We start from the raw sequence: 19,483 nt of genomic DNA, 5'->3' as shown, positions 1-19,483 counted from the left end.
GGAAGGCACTCAGAATACACAGTGACCACAACAATGGACTTGAGCATACCAACGATTGTGTGGATGGCACAGGACCAGGCAAGATTTTGTTCTGTTGTGCATGGAGTCACCATGAGTTGGAGTTGATTCAACAGCAACTAATAACTATAACAACAATTTAATTAGTAAGAAAAACTGTGCCATAAAATAAGATTGGACATGCATACTCAGCAACTCAAAGTAAGGCCAAGTATCCTTGCACAGTGCTTTGAAGATGAAAATTGTTAAGTATTTATGGATAAGACCCTGTTCTAAAGTGTGTGTAATTTATGTTGGCGTGAGACAATAGATGAGGAGGATTGTGTAGCTGAGGGCCCAGAAAATGTGCTGCTGCTCATGTGAACTGAATGAGCAGAATGGCAAACAGAAGCAGTGTCCAGGACTTGCTGCTGGGATGTGCACAGAAGAGAAGTGTCCCAGAGTACTCAGCCACAGGTAGTTGCTATAGAAAAACCAAGAACATCTTTTTCAGGTATCTCTGACTCTCTCAATTTCTTCTTTTCTTTTTTTCAATAATGGGACTAGTCATAAGTTTTTGAATAGTGTCAGTTTTGTCAACTGGCAGCTACCAAAGGGTAAGTCAGAATTTGGCAACACATCTAAGATATATCTATTGGTCCCACCCCACTTGGAGCAAAGGAGAATGAAGAAAACGAAAAACGCAAGGAAAATACTAGCCCAAAAGAACTAAAGGACCAGATGAACCAGAGATTCCACCAGCTTGAGACCAGAAGAATTAGATGGTGCCCGGCCACCACCAATGACAACCCTGACAGAGAACAGAGAGTCCCGAATAGAATAGGAGAAAAATGTAAAACAGAATTCAAATTCACGTAAAAAGACTAGACTTAATGGTCTGACTGACTGGAGGAACCCGCGAAACTATGACCTCCAAAACTGTGTCCCTCGGACCCTCTGTTAACCCAGAACTAAAAGCATTCCCGAAGCCCACTTTTTAGACAAAGATTAGACAAGACTATAAAACAAAAAATAATACATGTGAGGACGGTGCTTCTTAGTTTAGTCAGATATACAAGACCAAATGGGCAGCTCCTGTCCAAAAGCAGGATGAGAAGGCAGGAAGAGACAGGAACTGGTTGAATGGAAAGGGAGTATGCTGTCACATTGTGAGGATTGCAACCAGTGTCACAAAACATGTATAAATTTTTGAATGAGAAATTGAGCTGTAACCTTTCACCTAAAGCACAAAAAAAAAAATTTTTCAGAAGTAATTTTGTAACATGCAATCAACTTTTAAATAAAATGACTAAATATCCACAAAACTGGAAATTTACATTTTTGTATTTAATACAGGATGAAAGATGACTAGTATGTCATATTACCCATTTATCTCAGTCGATTAATGCACTATGCCAATAAATCTGAAAATGGAGATGGCAAAAGAAAAAAAAAGAATTTGCCAACAAATACTGGCACAACCACCAATTTCTTCCCTTCCCCTCCCTCTCTGTGAATTAGTCAAATGACATATCAGTTGTAAGTGAATTTTCTAATTGACAGTGTTGCAACGTCTTAGCTGATGGTTTCTGTTTTTTCCTTTAAAAATGCTGCTTAGTCAAAGTTAAAAAGAACTTTTGTGCACCGTGTACTCCTTTAATATGCCTTTAAGTCTTTGTCTTTCAGAATTTGAAAGGCTTTCTTTTTAGAAGTTAATGAATGAACTTTAAAGCGGTTTTACAGCTTTCATGTCCTTCTTTGCATTTCTTTATCATATGAATAAATACATATAGGAACACACACATACAAAAAAAAATGTAATGCTGCTGTGAAAAATGATGAGTGAAAATATTGCACTGACCACCTTACTTGCTTATATTTCCTTCTTTGCTTCTGTGGAATTTTGATTTTGTAACCCTTGCACTTGTTGTACTGCAATGAATAAAACAGTCATTACTGAACTTGAAATCAGCTACAGAAGACAGGCATTGAGAAAAATACAATGAATACTACGAAGGAGAAGTACTGAGTGCAGTGGGAGCTTATAATAGACGGATCCATTCTTGTCTCAGTGGTTGAGGAAGGTTTCCATGAAGAAGTGATAGATGGGAGCTAGGTGAAGTTGGTGGTGGAGGTAAGTATGGAAAAGTACTCTAAGAAAGGGAATGATTTAGTTCTTTCTAATTATGTGACTTTATCTTGTCTTCAAAATGGTTGTTTTAGTGGTACTTGATACTACTAAATACCAGTGGTATTGTTTTAGTGGCATTTAAGTGTCTTAACTATGTAATGAAACTTTACTGTATTTTACCAATTTAAGGCTCAAAAAACTTCTTTTTCACATTTTAACATCTCTGAAATTGGGAGATGTCTTACGATTGATATGTTGGTTTAATTAGTAGGGATTTTCTTCGTTAAGGATACATAAAATAGTGTTTCATCTTATTATCAGTGACATCTTAGATTTGATGAAATGCACAATATTTCTCTATTTAACCTGCTTTGAGGCCAGACCCATTTGCAACTTGCATTTCATTATTGTAATTCTCACATTTTAAGAGCGTCATAGTGAATATGATGTTTGTTAGTTGTTTGTGTCAGTTAGGTGATGCCCCCAACTGAATTTGAGAGATAGAAAGTCACTTCTCCAAGGTCACACAGCTTATATTTAAATGGTAGAGGTCAACTTGTCTGATTCCAAATGTTATACCCTTAATAATCACAGCTCTGTACTATATCCTTTAAGAAGCAAGATTCATGACAGGCAAATGTGAGACTTAGGACCTCTGAAGTTGAAAGATTATTCTGATTTACTTTCTTGTACTTCTCAGTAAAAACATTCACTATTCATTTTGTTCCTAGAAAAAGTAGTCAGTATATATAAATGGTTTATAGAGTTTAGTTGTAATTTATCTTTGCTTTAGAATCAAAATTTCACACTGAACATGCTTTCTTTGAAAGGAAAACAGATTGCTAGTAAGTAGTGTATTAATCACAGTTTTGCTTGCTTCGTGTGTGTGTCTTCTTGAGTTCAGGTATAAGATCTCTGAGATTAAGAAATAATTTGATTCTTTAATATTCAAATTAATACTCTCAAAAGTAGATCAAAGCAGAATATTTCTTTGGAGTGAAATGAAAGTCATCAGCTGATTCAGGCAGCAGGGCCGGAACTTTATCAGCAGATGGTCATCAAGCAAGGTCAAGTAATTATATCTGGGTCAGGCTTACCCCAGCAGTCTATCCTCACATAAGAAAGACAGTGTAATGGCAATAGGCATCTCAGTGACAACCTTCATGAAATCTGTTTCTTGAGTCACACTATTTCAGCCTGGTTAAGTATGCTGTTTATATTTGGTGCACAACTGTCCTCTTAGGATCACACTTCACTGTCATCCTGGGAAATTCCATTTGTCTTTCTCCTATATTTATCTCCTGTTTCCTGTGTCCTTTTTCTTCTAATAAATTTTCAGAAGCTTCATGAGAAAAGAATATACAAGATGTAAATATTTGACACCTTACACTGGAAAATGTCTTATTTTATCACCAAGCTTAAATGATAGTTATAACTGAGTATAGAATTCTGTGTTGCAAATAATTTTCTTTCAGAATTTTGAAAGCATCTCTCCATTTTTTAAAACAGCTTTATTGAGGTTTAATGTACATACCATAAAATTCACCCCTTTAAAGTATATATCGTTTTTTTTGCTGTCCTTATTTTGCTTTATTTTCTGGAAATTTTCATCAACTTCATCTTTTAACCCTCTATTCACTTTTTCATTTCTGCTGTTATGTTTTTAATGTCTAATAGTTCTTTATTTTCTGATTTTTTTTTTACAACATGCTGTTCTTGTTTCACAGGTGCAGTATCTTAACTCTCTGAGCATAATTTTTTTTGGAGTTTTCTTCTTGCTGCTTATACTTATGTTTCCTCCAGATTTCTTTTTGTTTGTTTTGATCTCTCTTTTCCATTTTGGAAGCTTCCCTCAGGTATCTAGTATCCTTGGTTATCTACTTGTGATCAGTGAAAGTCTAAAACACTGACCAGAAGCTCTGAAAACGTTGGTAGGACTTGTTGACTTTGAATATCATACGATGATTTCAGTGGGCTGATGTTGGAAACCCACAATGTTAGTATCTTAAAGTCTTTCCTCTTGTGCTTTTCAAGTTACCCAAAGGTGAGTCTTCCAAACTCTTGCCTGAAGTATAAGGGTCTGATTGCCTGCATTATGAAAGCCAGGTTGGGAATGCTGGCTGGGAGATGTTTCTACATTCAGCGTTTAATATGGTTATGATCATGTAATCTGTTGTTTTTTTTTTTTTTTTTTGGTACAGTCCTGTGCCCTCCGCTGTGCCTGGAATCCTCCTTACAGAGAGCCTTTGTTTTATTTTTTCCAGAAAATAAACCTTCAGATTTATGTTGGGAAGCTGGATGTTAGGGCAGTTGTTCAGTAATACAGAGCTACAGAGAGGATCTAGGGCTTCACCTGCTTCTCAGATAGCTTTCCTCTTTATTTTACTGTACTGTTCCCACCCTTTTTACCACCATTTCAGAGTTACTTCTTACACCTTTTGAGGATTCTACAATGCAAATGTAGTTGGTTGTTATCTTTCCCCACAGCTGGTTTGGGATTTCTTTTGGGGGGTCAGCTATGTCATTTTGGAGCCCTGGTGGCACAGTGGTTAAGACCTTGGCTGCCAGCCAAAAGGTTGGCAGTTTGAATCCACCAGCCGCTCATCGGAAACCCTATGGGGTATTCTACTCTGTCCTGTAGGGTCACTGTGAGTCAGAATCAACTCGACAGCAACGGGTTTTTTGTTTTTGTTTTTTTGGCTATATCAATTACAACTTGTTTTATATCTTCCAAAATGTTGATGTATTTTCTGTTCTGTTCTCCTTCCCAGGTTTATGTATGTCTTTTTTTTCTTTTTTAATTCCTTACCATAGTTATAGTGGAATTGGAGGAATGAATAAAATAAAATGTTCGTGGTTAATCTAACATCTTAACCTAGAATCTGTTCTTAAAGAGCAGGGGCTTTGTCTGGTTCATCTCTAAATTATAATCCATAGTGGAGTCCCTGATACAGTAGATACTTACTAAATGTTTAAATGGACAATTAAGCCTTTATTGCTTTATATCTGTATTGGTTATTTATCACTGTATAACAAATTATCCCAAAACTTAGTGACTTAAAGCAAACAAACAAGAACTCAGGAGTGCCTTAGCTAGGTGGTTCTGGTTCAGTATTTCTCAAGAGGCTATCGTCAAGATGTCAGCCAGGGCTACAGTCATCTCAAGGCTTCACTGGGTCTGGGAGATCCACTTCCAAGATGCTCACTCACATGGTAACAAGTTACTGCTGGCTATTGGCAGGAAGCCTCAGTTCCTTGCTACATGGACCTCTCTGTAGGGCGCGTTAAGTGCCTTCACAGCATTGCACCTGGCTTCCACTAGAGCAAATAATCCATGAGAGAGCAAGGCAGACGCTGCAGATCTATCATTGAACATCACATTCTACCATTTTAAGAATATCCTATTGGTTACACGGAAACCCTGGTGGCGTAGTGGTTAAGAGTACAGCTGCTAACCAAAAGGTCAACAGTTCAAATCCACCCGGCACTCCTTGGAAACTCTGTGGGGCAGTTTCTACTCTGTCCTGTAGGGTCACTCTGAGTCGGAATAGACTCGACGGCAACGGGTTTCGTTTTGTGGTTTATTGGTTACACAGATCAGTTATATTCCTTGTGGGAGGAGACTACATGAAGGTATGAATCCAAGGAACCAGGACTCATTGGAGACCGTCTTGGAGGCTGACTGCCACACACAGTTTCCATCTTAAGCTAGGAAAAAAGAGCAAATTAAGCCCAAAGTAAATGGAAGGTAAGAAGTAATAAAAATTAGAGCAGAAATTAATTAATTAGAAAACAAACGGTATAGAAAATGAATGAAGCCAAAAGTTGGTCTTTGGGGGAAAAAATAAAATTGATAAAACTCCTAGCAAGACTAATTAAGAAAAATAGAAAAAAGCAATTACAATATCAGAAGTAAAGAGGGGATATCACTGAAGATCCTTCAGAATTGAAAGGGAACATTATGAACAACTTTATGCCTATTAATTTGATGACTTAAATGAAACAGACAAAGTGAGTCAAAAAGAAGAAAATCTGAATAGCCCTGTATCAAAGAAATTGAATTCATAATCCCTTCTCACAAAAACAAAACAAAACTCTAGGCTTCCAAATGATTTCACTGGTGAATTTTATCTAACATTTAAGGAAAAAATAATACCAACCTTTCACAAATTCTTTTTAGAAAATAGAGAAGGAAAGACTTTCAGACTAATTTTATGAGACAAGTATACCTCTCATGGTAATACCTGATAAAAGACATTACAAAAAAGAAGAAGAAATTACAGACCAATATTCTTCATGAACATGGATGCAAACATCCTTAACAAAATATTAGCAGATAGAATCTAGCAGTATATAAAAGGATAATACATCATGATCAAGAGGTTTTGTCCCATGAATGGTTTAACATTCGAAAAGCAATCAGTGTAATTTACCTCACTGACAGAATAATAAGAAACATATAGTCCTCTCAAAAGACAGAAAAATCGTTTGACACATTTCAGCATTCTCATGATAAAAATTTTCAACAAAATAGCAATAAAAGGAAACATCTTCAACCTGATAAAAGCATTTAGAAAAATGCACCAGCATCATCATACTTACATGGTGAAAATGCTCTAAGATGAAGAACAAGGCAAGGATGCTTGCTCTCACCCCTTCTATTCAACATCATGCTGGTGGTCCTAGCCAGTGCAGTGAGACGAGAAAAAGAAACAAAAGGCATATATTGTAAAGGAAGAAAATAAAACTAGCAGCCAAGTAGTTTACCAAAAATATCCTAAGGAATTTACAAAAAATAATGATAAGCTCAATTAGAACTAATAGATTAATTTAGCAGGGTCACAGGATACTAGTTCCATATACAAAAATCAGCCCTAGCAATATAACAAGAATAAATAACCTGCACTCAACAATTGGAAAAAATGAAAAGAAAAAAACACTTGTAATAATATCAAAAAAAGTGAAATAATTAAGAATAAATTTAAAGAAAAATGTGCAAGGCCTCTACACTGACAACTACAAAACATTACTAAAAAAGTTAAAAAAAAAAAAGAAAAATGAACGTGTTGCCGTTGAGTCAGTTCTGACTCACAGCGACCCTATAGAGCTACCCCATAGAGTTTCAGGGAACTCCTGGTGAATTCAGACTGCTGACCTTTTGGTTAGCAGACGTAGCTCTTAACCACTACGCCACTAGAGTTTCCGAGAAAGTTAAAGATGTATATAAATATAGTTTTGAACAGGAAGACTTAAATTGTGAAGATGTCATTTCTCCCCAAGTTGATATCTAGACTCAACACAATTCCATTCGGCTTTTTTTTTTTTTTTTTTTTTTTTGGTATAAGTTGACAAGCTGATTCGAAAATTTATATGGAAATGAAAGGACCTAGAATGATCGTAAACATTTTGAGGAAGAACAAAGTTCTTATTTCAAGACATGGTATAAAGCTACAGTAATCAAAGCAGTGTGATATTGGGGTAAAGATAGACATGTAAGTCAATGTACAGAATAACTACAGAAATAGACCTACTCAGGTATTGGTTTATTTTCGACAAAGGGACCAACATAGTTCAATGAGAAGAGGATAGTCTTTTCAATAAATGATGTTGGAACAAATGGTTGTTTGTATGAAAAAAATATAAACTCCTGCTTCACACCACACAGAAAAATTAATTCAAAGTGTATCACAGAACAAAACTAAAACTGGAAATTTTCTAGGCGAGAACAGGAAAAATATTCATGTCCATGGAGTAGGCAAAATTTTCTTAATAAGTCAGAAACTTTTTAAAAATTAAAACCTCCTAAAAACACTGTTATGAAAACGAAAAGGCAGGCTATATCTGGGAGAAAGCATATACCTTTGCAAAAGATTTGTATCTAAATTATATGAAGAACTTATACAACTTAGAGGACATGAAGGGGGAAAAAATGGGCAAAAGACTTGAACAGACACTTCACAAAAGAAGATATATGAATGGCCAATAAGTACTTGAGAAGATACTCTACATCTTTGGTATTCCAGAAAATGTAAATTAAAACCACAGTGAGATAGCACTTCACATCCACAGTGTATTATGCCACTGAGTTAAAGAGACTGACAACACCAAGTGTTTACAAGGATGTAGAGCAACTGGAAACGGTAGGAGTGTAAAATGGTACAAACACTTTGAAAAATAGTTTGGCAGTTCCTTTTAAAGTTAAACATTCACTCACCAAATGAACCACCAGTTCTACTGACCGATCTACCTAAGAAAAATGAGCATATATGTCCACACAAAGATTTGTACATGTATGTTTACATGTTTATAATAGCTGGAACCTGGAAACAAATCTCCAACAACAGGTAAATAGAGAAACAAGTTATGTCCTTCATTCGATGGAATGCTACTCAGCAATTAAAAAGAACAAACTGCTAACGTATAATACAACAGCATGGATAATTCTCAATTACTGAGTTTAGCCAAAAAAACAGACACAAAATGGTACATATGGTATGATTGCATTTATATGAGATTCTGGAACTAGTTAATCTGTTATGAAAGAAATCAGATAAGATGTGGGAGGATTACAAAGTACCCATGATTACAGAGGGGCAGGAAAGAACTTTCTGGGATGATTGAAATGTTCTGTCTTAATATGGGTGGTAATAGTATAACCAGTTGTCGTTGAGTTAACTCCAACCCCATGTGTGTCAGAGTAGAATTGTGCTCCATTAGGATTTTCAGTGCTGATCTTTTGGAAGTAGATGGCCAAGCTTTTCTTCCGAGGCACATCTGGATGGCATGAACTGCCAACCTTTCGGTTAGCAACTGAGCACGCCAACAATTTGTACCATCCAGAGACTCTGGTAATAGCATAGATGTGTAGATTTATCAAAATCATTGAATTTTACACTTAGAATGCATATATATGAGTTATACCTCAGAAGTGTTTTTTAAAAATGAGATATCACTACACACCCACCAAAATGGCTAAAATTCAAGACTGACAATACTAACAGTTGGTGAAAATTTGACACAACAGTGACTTATGCTGTGGAAGGATCAGTCATAAAACCCCTTTAGAAGATAGTTTGGCATTATCTAAGAAAATTAGAAATACACATCCCTCTTGACAGAGCAGTTCCACTCCTTGATATCGCCTACCCTATTAGAGAAATTTGTGAGTGTGTTAATCAAAAAGACATGTATAAGAATGTTCATAGCGTTATTCATAATAGCCAAAGGAAGCTAACAACTCAAATCTCCACCACCTTTAAGAGTGGATAAATTGTGTATGTCTTCAACAGTGTGTTACACACTAATGAAAATGAAGAAACTAGTTACATTTAATTAACTGTGGATGAGTCAAAAACAATCTTCAGTGAAAGTCTCAAAAAGATAATAATAAATACATTTTTAAAAAGATTACATGTTGTTTTTCAGTTGTATAAAATTTAAGAGCTAGGAAAACTCGTATTTGGGAATGTGTACTTATGTTGAAAAGGAAGTGATTACCATAGAAGTCAGGGTGCAGTTACCTTTACAGGAGAGGGAATGTTAGAGTTGGAAGGGCCTCAGGAGGAGGCTTCTGGGATGCTGGCAATATTGAGCTCTTGATCTGATTGGTAGTTCCATCTGTTAAGTGGCACATTTATGTTTTATTTTATACACTTTGGTAAATACATGATATCTTACTTAAAAAACAGAAAAAATAAAACAATATTTTATCAACTTATAAATATTTCCTGAGTACTGTGTATATTCTGGTAGGTGATGCAGGAAATGCAAAGATGTTTGATGTGGCCTGTGACTAAAGGAGATAAAGTACACACTGATTATTACCATAACAAGACATTTATGTGATCAGTGCTCGTGATAATTTCTGTTCTTATAACTTCTGACCCATGGAAGTAAACCTGTAAAATTGAGGCAGGTATCTACCTCTCAGGAGGTAGTATGTGTACATTAAAGTATAATTGTGTGGTTTTTTTTGTTTTTTAAATTGTGCTTTAGGTGAAAGTTTACAGTGCAAATTAGTTTCTCATTCAAAAATGTGTACACAGATTGTTTTGTAACATTAGTTGCAATCCCCACAATCTGTCAGCACTGTCTCCCTTTCCACCCCGGGTTCCCCTTGTCCATTCGTTCAGTTTTCCTGTCCTTCCCTGCCTTCTCGTCTTTGCTTTTGGACAGGTGTTGCCCATTTGGTCCCATATACTCGATTGAACTTAACAAGCACGTTCCTCGTGTGTTATTGTTTATTTTATAGGCCTGTCTAATCTTCTGCTAAAAGGTAGTGAGAGCTTTCATTCTCCCTGTGTCTTGTTGTCAAGTTGGTATTACTAGTCTCAAAATTTTTTTGCCATTCTTGATGGATGTAAAATGGTGGCTCAATATTGTTTTTATATATGTTTCCTTTATTACAAGTAAAGATAATTAGTGAAATTTCCTATTTTTTGCTGTTTAGATTTTCTTCTGTGTAATATCTGCTCATATCCTTTGCTACTTTTTACTGTTTTATTGTCTTGATTTATAGGAACTGTTTACATATTCTGCATATTAATCCTTTCTTGTACATATTGCAGATATCTTCTACTAAGCTATAACTTTTTTTTTTTAACTTTGTTTATGGTGTCATTTTTTTTTTAATTTTTATGGTTTGTAGATTTTGTATTTTAAATTCTTCCCTACCTCCAAGATCATATAGTCTATATTTTCCTCTAAATATTTGCTTTTCGTCTCATATTTAGTTCTCTGAATAAGAATTTGTTTTTGTATATAGTATGAGGTAGGCTTTCACATCTGTTTTGCTGGTCTATGTGTCTGTCCCCACAATCTCTTGATTTGAATAGTATCTTAGTCTGGGTTCTTTAGAGGAGCAAAATCAGTGAAGCACATATAGGTATATATAGAGAGAAATTTTCTTCAAGGAAATGGCTTACACAGTTGTGGGGGCTGGCAAGTCCAACTCCGTGTGTCAGACAACAGGCTGAAGACCTCTTCTGGCTCACGTGGTTGCAGGGGCTGAAGAACCTAAAACTTGCAGATCAGGTGGCAGGCTAGAGGCCTTTGCTGGCTCATGGGGTTGCGGGGGTTGGTGAATCCAAAATCTGAAGGTCAAGCAGCAGTCTGGAGGCTTCTGCAGGCTTACATTCCAAGAACCAGAGGTCAAGCGATAAGAAGGGTACAGGATTGAGAAAAGAGAGTGAGCTTCGCCAGATCGTTGACTTATATACTGGATGCAGGCCACGCCCCCAAGGAAACTCCCCTTCCAATTGATTGGCTGCTTGCATCAGTTCACAAAATGGAAGGGGATTGTATAGTGTCTGCCAAACCACTGAGAATCATAGCCTAACCAAGTTGACATATAACATTAGCCATACATAACAAATAGCATTATAACAAATCTTGATGTCTGATAGGGCAGACCTTATTCTTAAAAGTTGTCTTGGCTGTTTTTGTCTCATTGCTGTTTCATGTTAATTTTAGTGTTAGCTTCTCAAGTTCCAGGGAGAGAGGGGAGTACTTAAAAGCCCTGTTGGTATTTTGATTGAAATAGCTTTGAATTTGCAAATTAAGTTGGAAATAGTTTACATGAATAGAGCATATTATTTCATATGTTTAGATCTTCTGTAACGTCTTTCAGTAATATTTATTCTGTCAGTCTTACTGATCCTTTGTTTAGATTTCATCCCAAGTGCCTTGTAATTTTTGTTGTAATTGTAATGGTATCTTTCTTAAATTACATTTTAAATTTGTTGTTCGTGTATAAGAATGTAACTTATTTTTGTATGTTTATCTTAAATCTAGCAACCTTGCTGAACTCTCTTATTAATTCTGATAATTTATCTGTAGATTTTATGAGGTTTTCTATATAGACAGTGATGTTGTAAAAAATAGTAATTTTTTCTCCCTTTCCAATCCTTCTTTTATTTCTCTTTACTTGCCTTACTATGCTAGCAAGGGCTTCCTAGTAAATGAAGTTGCGTTTACTATATATTTTTGGTAGATAAATTTACAGATTACAGAAGTTTCCTTCTCGTCCCAGTACAGTAAGAGCTATATTTGCTGTGGTGCTGAATTTTAGCAAATGCTTTTTTGTGACTGTCATCTATGAAAGTGATCTATGCTTATTTTCTTTAATATGTTAATGTGTTGTATTTTATTAATAGATTGTTAAATGTAAACATTACGTTTTCAATAAAAATTAGCTGATTTGTGAAGGGGAAGAAGGAATAAAATGCACATACATGTAGGTTTATAAAATGTTGAGGACTCAGCAGATGGATAAAGTAGATCTTTGTTCATTGAAATTCACTAATTCACTGATTTTAACCTGTCTTTTGCAAGAACTTTTTATTACTAAAGTTAATTTTTGCCTCAAATGCCCACTTTCCTGTAGAGAGGATCATAAACAGTAAAATGATAAGAAGACTAGTGGGATTACCAGTAGGGGAAAATAGTAGAAGAGTGAGTTAAACAGGAGAAATAATTCTAGCATGTTTGTTTAGTAATTACAACTCTGTGATATGAAAAACTTTAGTTATGGATGTTAGTATTATGATAATCTACCCAAGAAAATTTACTTGTAGGATTAAAGGAAAAATAAAATAAGCATGTTATTCACCATATATTTATTTTCCTTATTTACTTTTTAAAAATTAGCCTAGAGATAATTTGTGCTTATTTTAAGAACTTAAACAATATGAACACATGAATTTGGTATGTATCCTGCCAGACTTTTTTTTTTTTTTTTTTTTTACACACAACTATATTCCCACGTTTTCTCAATAGAATAATATGTTACAATGTTTACACTTTAAAAGCTACTGTAGATTTCAATAAGATATCCATAATGCTATTACAATCTTATCAGTCTCTGTGGGAGTATTTCTAAAACCTATTTGGATGAAAGTTTCCAAATGAGTATCAATTCCTTTTAAATTCTACAAAATATATATGTCAGGATGTTCATTGGAATATTTTTGTAGTATTAAAAAAACAAAACCAACATAAGTGTTCATCATTAAGGGTACATAGTACATCCCTACAATGGGATATCCTGCAGCCATGAAAAAGAATGATATTGTTTCATAGTTAGTACATATAGCTCTATATCTAATAATGAAAGAAAAAAATCAAAGCCCAGAATAGTGTTTCTAATATTTTACCATTTGTGATTCTTTTTTTTTAAGAAAAGGAGGAAGTATATATTCACTTAATTATCATGCACTCATACTGTGGAGTATGGGACCATTAAAAAGAATGAGGTCTGTATACTGACATGGAGAGACCTCTAAGACATATTGTTAATTTAAAAAATAAAATAAAAAGTCATGGAGCATTTATCATCTGATTTCTTGTAAAAAAAATTGCATGTACATTTTTATCTATGCAAATGCATAGTAAAAGGACAAGTATGTATACATAACTACTAACAATATTAGTTCCTAAAGATACGTGAGGAGATGGGGTTGGGAATGAAGAGGATCTTTGCTCTGTATACCTCTATTGTTTGAATTTTTTATGATGAGTCTTCATTCGCATATATTTTCTATAATAAAACGTAATAGTGCTCACTACAAAAATAATGAAGATTTAAAGATAAAAATAGAAAAGAAGAAAATAAAAAATACCCACGGTAAGCCCCACTACCCACACATACTCTGAGATTACCGCTGTTAAAGCCTTGATAAATATTTTTCCAGAGGCGAGAGACATTTTATGGAGGACTTTTAATTCTAAACTAAAGAGAGTGAGAGAAAGAGCACCATACAAAAAATTTACACTTAGCAGACTGCAGGCATGTCCCAGAAGATGGAGAAAAAGAGCATCATACAGAAAATTTACACTTAGCTCACAGATGGTCAGCATGCCCAAGGAGAGGGAGAGAAAGCACACCATACAAAAAATTTACACTTAGCTCAACAGACAGTGAGCATGTTTTTTGAGTAGAAAAAATAACATGATCACATGTGGTTTATTGCCTGCCTTGGTTTTATATTTCACTGTATCCCTAGTGCCTTAATACAGTGCCTAGCACGTAAAAGGAGTCCCTGAGTATCACAAAGAGTTAAGCATTTGGCTACTAACCAAAAGGTTGGTGATTCAACCCACCCAAAGCTGCCTCAAAGAAAGGCCTGACAGTCTACTTCCAAAAGGTCCCAGCCATGAAAACCCCATGGGGTGCACTTCTACTCTGCCATGCACAGGGTCTCCATGAGTCGGAAGCAACTCAACGGCAACTGATTTGGTTTTGGTTTAGCACATAAAAGCTGTCAGTAAGTATGTGTTTTAATAAACGAGTGGTGGTGATTTACTGACCACTCGGAAGCTCTTCCAGTTCCAAAACCCAAGGTGAGGAAAACATGCTAGTTGCCTGTTAGAAAACCACCAACTGTAGCTTGATAACACTGGGCAGATGTCCCTTAGTGTTACTACCTGCAGCTTGAATTAGCACCAGCAGTTTTAAATAAGTACCACTGTCTTCTCAAATCTGTAACAAGGCATGGGAAACTTTCACTAGAATAGGTAAACAGTCTGGGGTGTCATGGAAAGCCTTGTTTAAGAAAGAATACCTGTCCTTCTGATCTGTCTCTGGCCTTCTTTGTCCTTTTACAGGCCTTGTCTAACAGCAAGGAAAACTTCTCTGTACATGTAGTAGAGAATGGAATGATTTATTTGCCATGATGAGGGAGATAGATTATAAAAACCGTAGTATTTGGCCTCTTTTCTTGTGACTCTCTTCCAATCAAACAGAGGTCAAATTGAAACTTTGTTTAGTTTTGAAAATTTTATATATATATACGTAAACCAAACCAAACCCATTGCTGTCGAGTCGATTCCAACTCATAGCGACCCTATAGGACAGAGTAGAACCACCCCATAGGGTTTCCAAGGAGCGCCTCGTGGATTCGAACTGCCGACCCTTTGGTTAGCAGCCATAGCTCTTAGCCACTACACCTCCAGGGTTTCCATATATATACATACAGACACACATACATGCATACGTACACACACAGATATATATAACACATACATATGTACATACATACAAGCTACATAAATATATATAAAAGATCATTTTAATTCTACAGATAGTTGATTATCATGGAGCCTAAGATGAAGTTTCTGAATTTTTTTAAGGAAAATATTAATTTTTACTATTTGTGTTTTTCTTCTTAGTTTCTGCCACTGCCTTCTACAAAGCACAACCTGTAATTCAGTTCATGTGTGAAGTTCTTGACATTCATAACATTGATGAGCAACCAAGACCTCTGACTGATTCTCATCGGGTAAAATTCACCAAAGAGATAAAAGGTGAATTAATTAGCATTTGGAACAACTTAACTATAAAATGCATAGTTATAACAAACTTTTATTGGAATGTTTCTTTTCAATCAAAATCTATATAATATCATAAGTAAAAATGCAGACCAATTATAAAATGTTACGTTAAATTTATAACTATAACATCTTAGGTAATGTTTGAATGAAAGAAATGCTAAATAATGGAATTAGTACAATACCAGCTGAATTTTTTGTTAATACTTTCCCTTACTAGCTGAAGGGGTAAGTGTCTCGTGGGAAAATGCTTCTGTAATACTGTTAAAAGTAAGAAGCTTATTCCAAAACCATTGCTATTTCAGAACAAGAATCAGTCTTTGAACATATTCTAATATAATGACTTCCTTGTTTTTCTGAAATGATGTTTATTTATTTTATCCTTTTGAAAATTTATGGATATGGAACTAGCCTGTTTCATGGGTTACTCTAGAGCTGGAGCATAATGTATGTTATAGAGATGACTATTAATCCTGCCTATTTTACTTTGTTGCTAAAGTTTGTACCGTGGTGTTGCATCATATATACACTTAACTTACATAGATTCATCTATACATAATCTCTGAAAAAGAAAAAGAAATCATTTTAATAGCATTCTAGAAGTTATGTTTTGTATGTATTTACTCTTTATGTAAAGTACATTTCTCTACTCATTTAAATATAATGTATTGTTTTATATCCAAACCCACATGTACTGTACTTTATTAGCAATTTAAGGGATTTTTCAAGAATAATTTTATGTACAATTTTGCCTTGTTTATAACTTTAGAACCCAATCCTCATGTATGATGTGACTCCACTGTATTTAGTTTTTTATTATTTAAACATGTAAAAAAAAGTTCTCTCTAGTCATAGTGAATAGTGTAAATTCTATTTATATTAAGTGTTAGATCTTAAATAGCCAGAAGTAATTATGCTATTTTATTTTTAAGATTGTATCTATTCGTTGCAGATAATTTTCAGCTTGTGGTTTGAATGAAGCATTCAAGTTTATTCACTGACCATCTTTCAGATTCCCAAAATCAATTAGAGTAGCTGAATACATCCTGCTTGCTCCAGTAATCATTCATTCTTTGCCATTCCGTAACCAGGAGAGAGAGAGTCATTGTAATAAAACATTAAAAGGAAAGCCCGTCCTTCTTTGAAAATAAGCATCCATTTTTCTCAAGTTGCTTAAGTGCCAAAATAAGAAACTGTTATATATAACTGTTTTGCAACCATACCATTGTCCTTTCATAATCTGTATTAACTGCACAGTTAGCACTGTCTGCAGGTAGTGCATTACCAATACCATTAATATGTGATCATCTAAATGCCATGGTTTCCAGTGGAGTTGCTGCTTAGTTACCACCTCTGATATCATGAAATCACTTACATTATTTTGCGGTAACTATGCAATCAACTCATATCACCACTCTATCACAGAAAATACAAGATACAGAACAAGGATTCAACTGCTGCCCGAAGAGCATGGACTCGATCTTAACTTCAACTGCTCAGGGGCCCAAAGAAATGACTGAAAAAATGACTAGAAAGCATTATAAAGTTGATGTTATAGTGAAGGTAAAGCCAAGTTTATAGGTTAAATATTTGATTTCTTAAATCTAAAATTTTTTTCTGGTTGGCTGGAGGGTTTGGGGAGGGACCTGGGGAGAGAATTATCTAGTCCATTTTTTAAAAATTTCAGCTTTTTGCTAACCCCTGGATTTGGGCCTAATTCTTAGGTGCCTATTGTCCTAGATTTGGGGTAGAAAAACCTGGGTTGGATTTAATTGACAAACTGATGATTTTTTCCCCCCTTCAAAGTCATGAAGGCTTTTTTAAAGAGGAATTTTTAAAGTACATCGTGTATTCCTATCACAGTAATTCGAGAAAATTCAAGTTATATGTTCTGTGCTGTTTATTTGGGTTTAATTTTAGCTGGCATGAGGAATTTTATGATAGCTGTTAAGCATTGATACATAGTGTGCTATAATGAATATATTTTCTTAGTATATTAATTTTATTCCCGTCAGACTGTTTTCCTAAATGTTTAATAATAACGTGGGGATAGTTTCTTTGTCTAGTAGTTAAACAGCAGAACTGTTGGAGGAAATGTATGGTAAAAGTGCCATATGTATATAAAAATACCAATTTATTTTTGGTAAAAGCTTATTTAGTAGGCTTGCAGAACCTTATTAATAATTTTTTTAATTCAAGAGAGGACTTGAAAATAAATTGCTGAGCAGTATAAATAACAGAAATTTGTTAAAAAATTTTTTTGTTTTGTTTTTCCCCTAAATATAATTTTTTTCTGTCTTGCTTACTTCATATGTTGGTATTACCTTCTTATAAGGACTATCCATTATAGTATTTTTATTTTCTCATTCCTTTATATTATAGAAGCATAGTAAATTCTCTAATTGGTCTGCAATTTTAGTTTTGTTCATAATTACTAATAAAAAACTACTTCTTCCTGATTCAGTTAGGAATGCTTCTCACACTATAGCGGGGTAGAGAGCCCTGGTGGCACAGTGGTTAAGAGCTATGACTGCTGACCAAAAGGTCGGCAGTTTGAACCTACCAGCCACTCCTTAGAAACCCTATGGAGCTGTTCTAGTCTGTCCTATAGGGTCGCTATGAGTTGGAATTGACTCAACAGCAATGGGTTTGTTTTGTTTTGTTTATAGCAGGGTTTTTCAGTCTCAACACTGTTGACATTATGGGCTAGATAATTCTTTGTTAGAGGGAAAGGGACTGTCCTGTGCATTATAGAATACTTACCAGTATCCCTGACCTCCACCCACTAGATGCAAATAGTGTCCCCCAGTCATGACAATCAAGAGTGTCTCCAGACATTATCAAATGTCCCGTGGGGGCAAAACTGCCAGCAATTGATAACCAGTGCACTGGAGGATTCACAAATATAAAAGGGAAATAATACAAAGAGTAATAATCATAAATTCTGTCAGGGAGCTAAAAGTTGCCCTCCATCTACCACTTTTCAAACTTTCCTCTTTTGGAGTCTAGGCCAAACTTTAGAAATGGGGTTGCTGATCTGTGACCAGTAACCACTGTGTCTGTTAACTCTTTGTTAGGTAGCTCCAAGACTGCACTGTCCAATACTAGCCACATGTAGCTAATTAAATTAAAAATAAGTAAAATTATAAATTCTGTTTGTCCGTCACACCAACCAAAACCATGTGCTTAGTAACCACATGTTGCCAGTGATTACTGTGTTAGCATGAATATAGAACATTCTATCATTTCAGAAAATTTTACTGGATAGCACTGCTGAAGAAAATTGATCCCAAAGAATTTCAACCCATGGTTTAAGGCCCACTGCTTCACTTTGTAGAGCAGGCCTGGGATCTTCCAACCCCTAGGATCCACAGATAGGCTGTAGGGATCCAGGAATACCTACAGTCATAGGCTAAATTATGTATACACCCACTCCTCACTTATCAACATGGTTAGGTTCCAAAGACCAGTTCGTTATGCAAAAATGGAGGGGGACTACATCATTGCATTACTGCCAAATTACGTCATTACATAACTGGCACACCACTGAGCATCATGACCCAGCCAAGTTGATACGTAACTTCGATTCTCACAGACAGTGCAACTCTTGCCTTGCGCCTCAGTGTTCATTACTGTCAGATGTATGTCATTAATACACAAAATAGTTGGATAGTAGATTTTTTGCTGTTGTAAATGTGAACTATTGGACGAGATAGTGGATAAGTGAGGAGTAGGTGTTTGTTGCTGAGAGTTTATTTCTTTCATCAGATCTCAAAGGGGTCAGTCAACAGCAAGAGGCACTATATTATGCTTCAATTAAATTGCCATTCCAGTTCTGTTATAAGGGCCTAGGATTTTTTTCTCCCTGCTTTATAAATCTTTGAAGCACTTCCTTCTTCAGCCTTATGAAATTCTGATCTTCAACTAGTGCGTGATTACTGGCTTTTCAATGTCACATACTTAGAAGGTTATAGAATATCTTTTTTTTTTTTTTTCTTAACGTGTCCTTTTTTTTTTTTGTACTTCAGG

At 35.2% G+C, this 19,483-nt stretch overlaps 1 protein-coding gene across 5 annotated transcripts in view; it reads left to right on the top strand.

Annotated features, from left to right (window-relative positions):
- The window catches only part of LOC101344199 (protein argonaute-3), a 194,706-nt gene that overhangs the window by 117,786 nt on the left and 57,437 nt on the right, over positions 1–19,483 (top strand). For all 5 annotated transcript variants that reach the window (XM_004371946.2, XM_023727236.1, XM_023727237.1 and 2 more), the window contains one exon: positions 15,296–15,430. In XM_004371946.2, the coding sequence (XP_004372003.1) occupies positions 15,296–15,430 (135 nt within the window). The remainder of the gene's footprint in view (positions 1–15,295; positions 15,431–19,483) is intronic.

Source organism: Trichechus manatus, unplaced genomic scaffold (assembly GCF_000243295.1).
Source record: "Trichechus manatus latirostris isolate Lorelei unplaced genomic scaffold, TriManLat1.0 scaffold00015, whole genome shotgun sequence".
NCBI classification, from domain to species: domain Eukaryota; kingdom Metazoa; phylum Chordata; class Mammalia; order Sirenia; family Trichechidae; genus Trichechus; species Trichechus manatus.
This window is presented reverse-complemented; position numbering and strand designations above follow the sequence as displayed.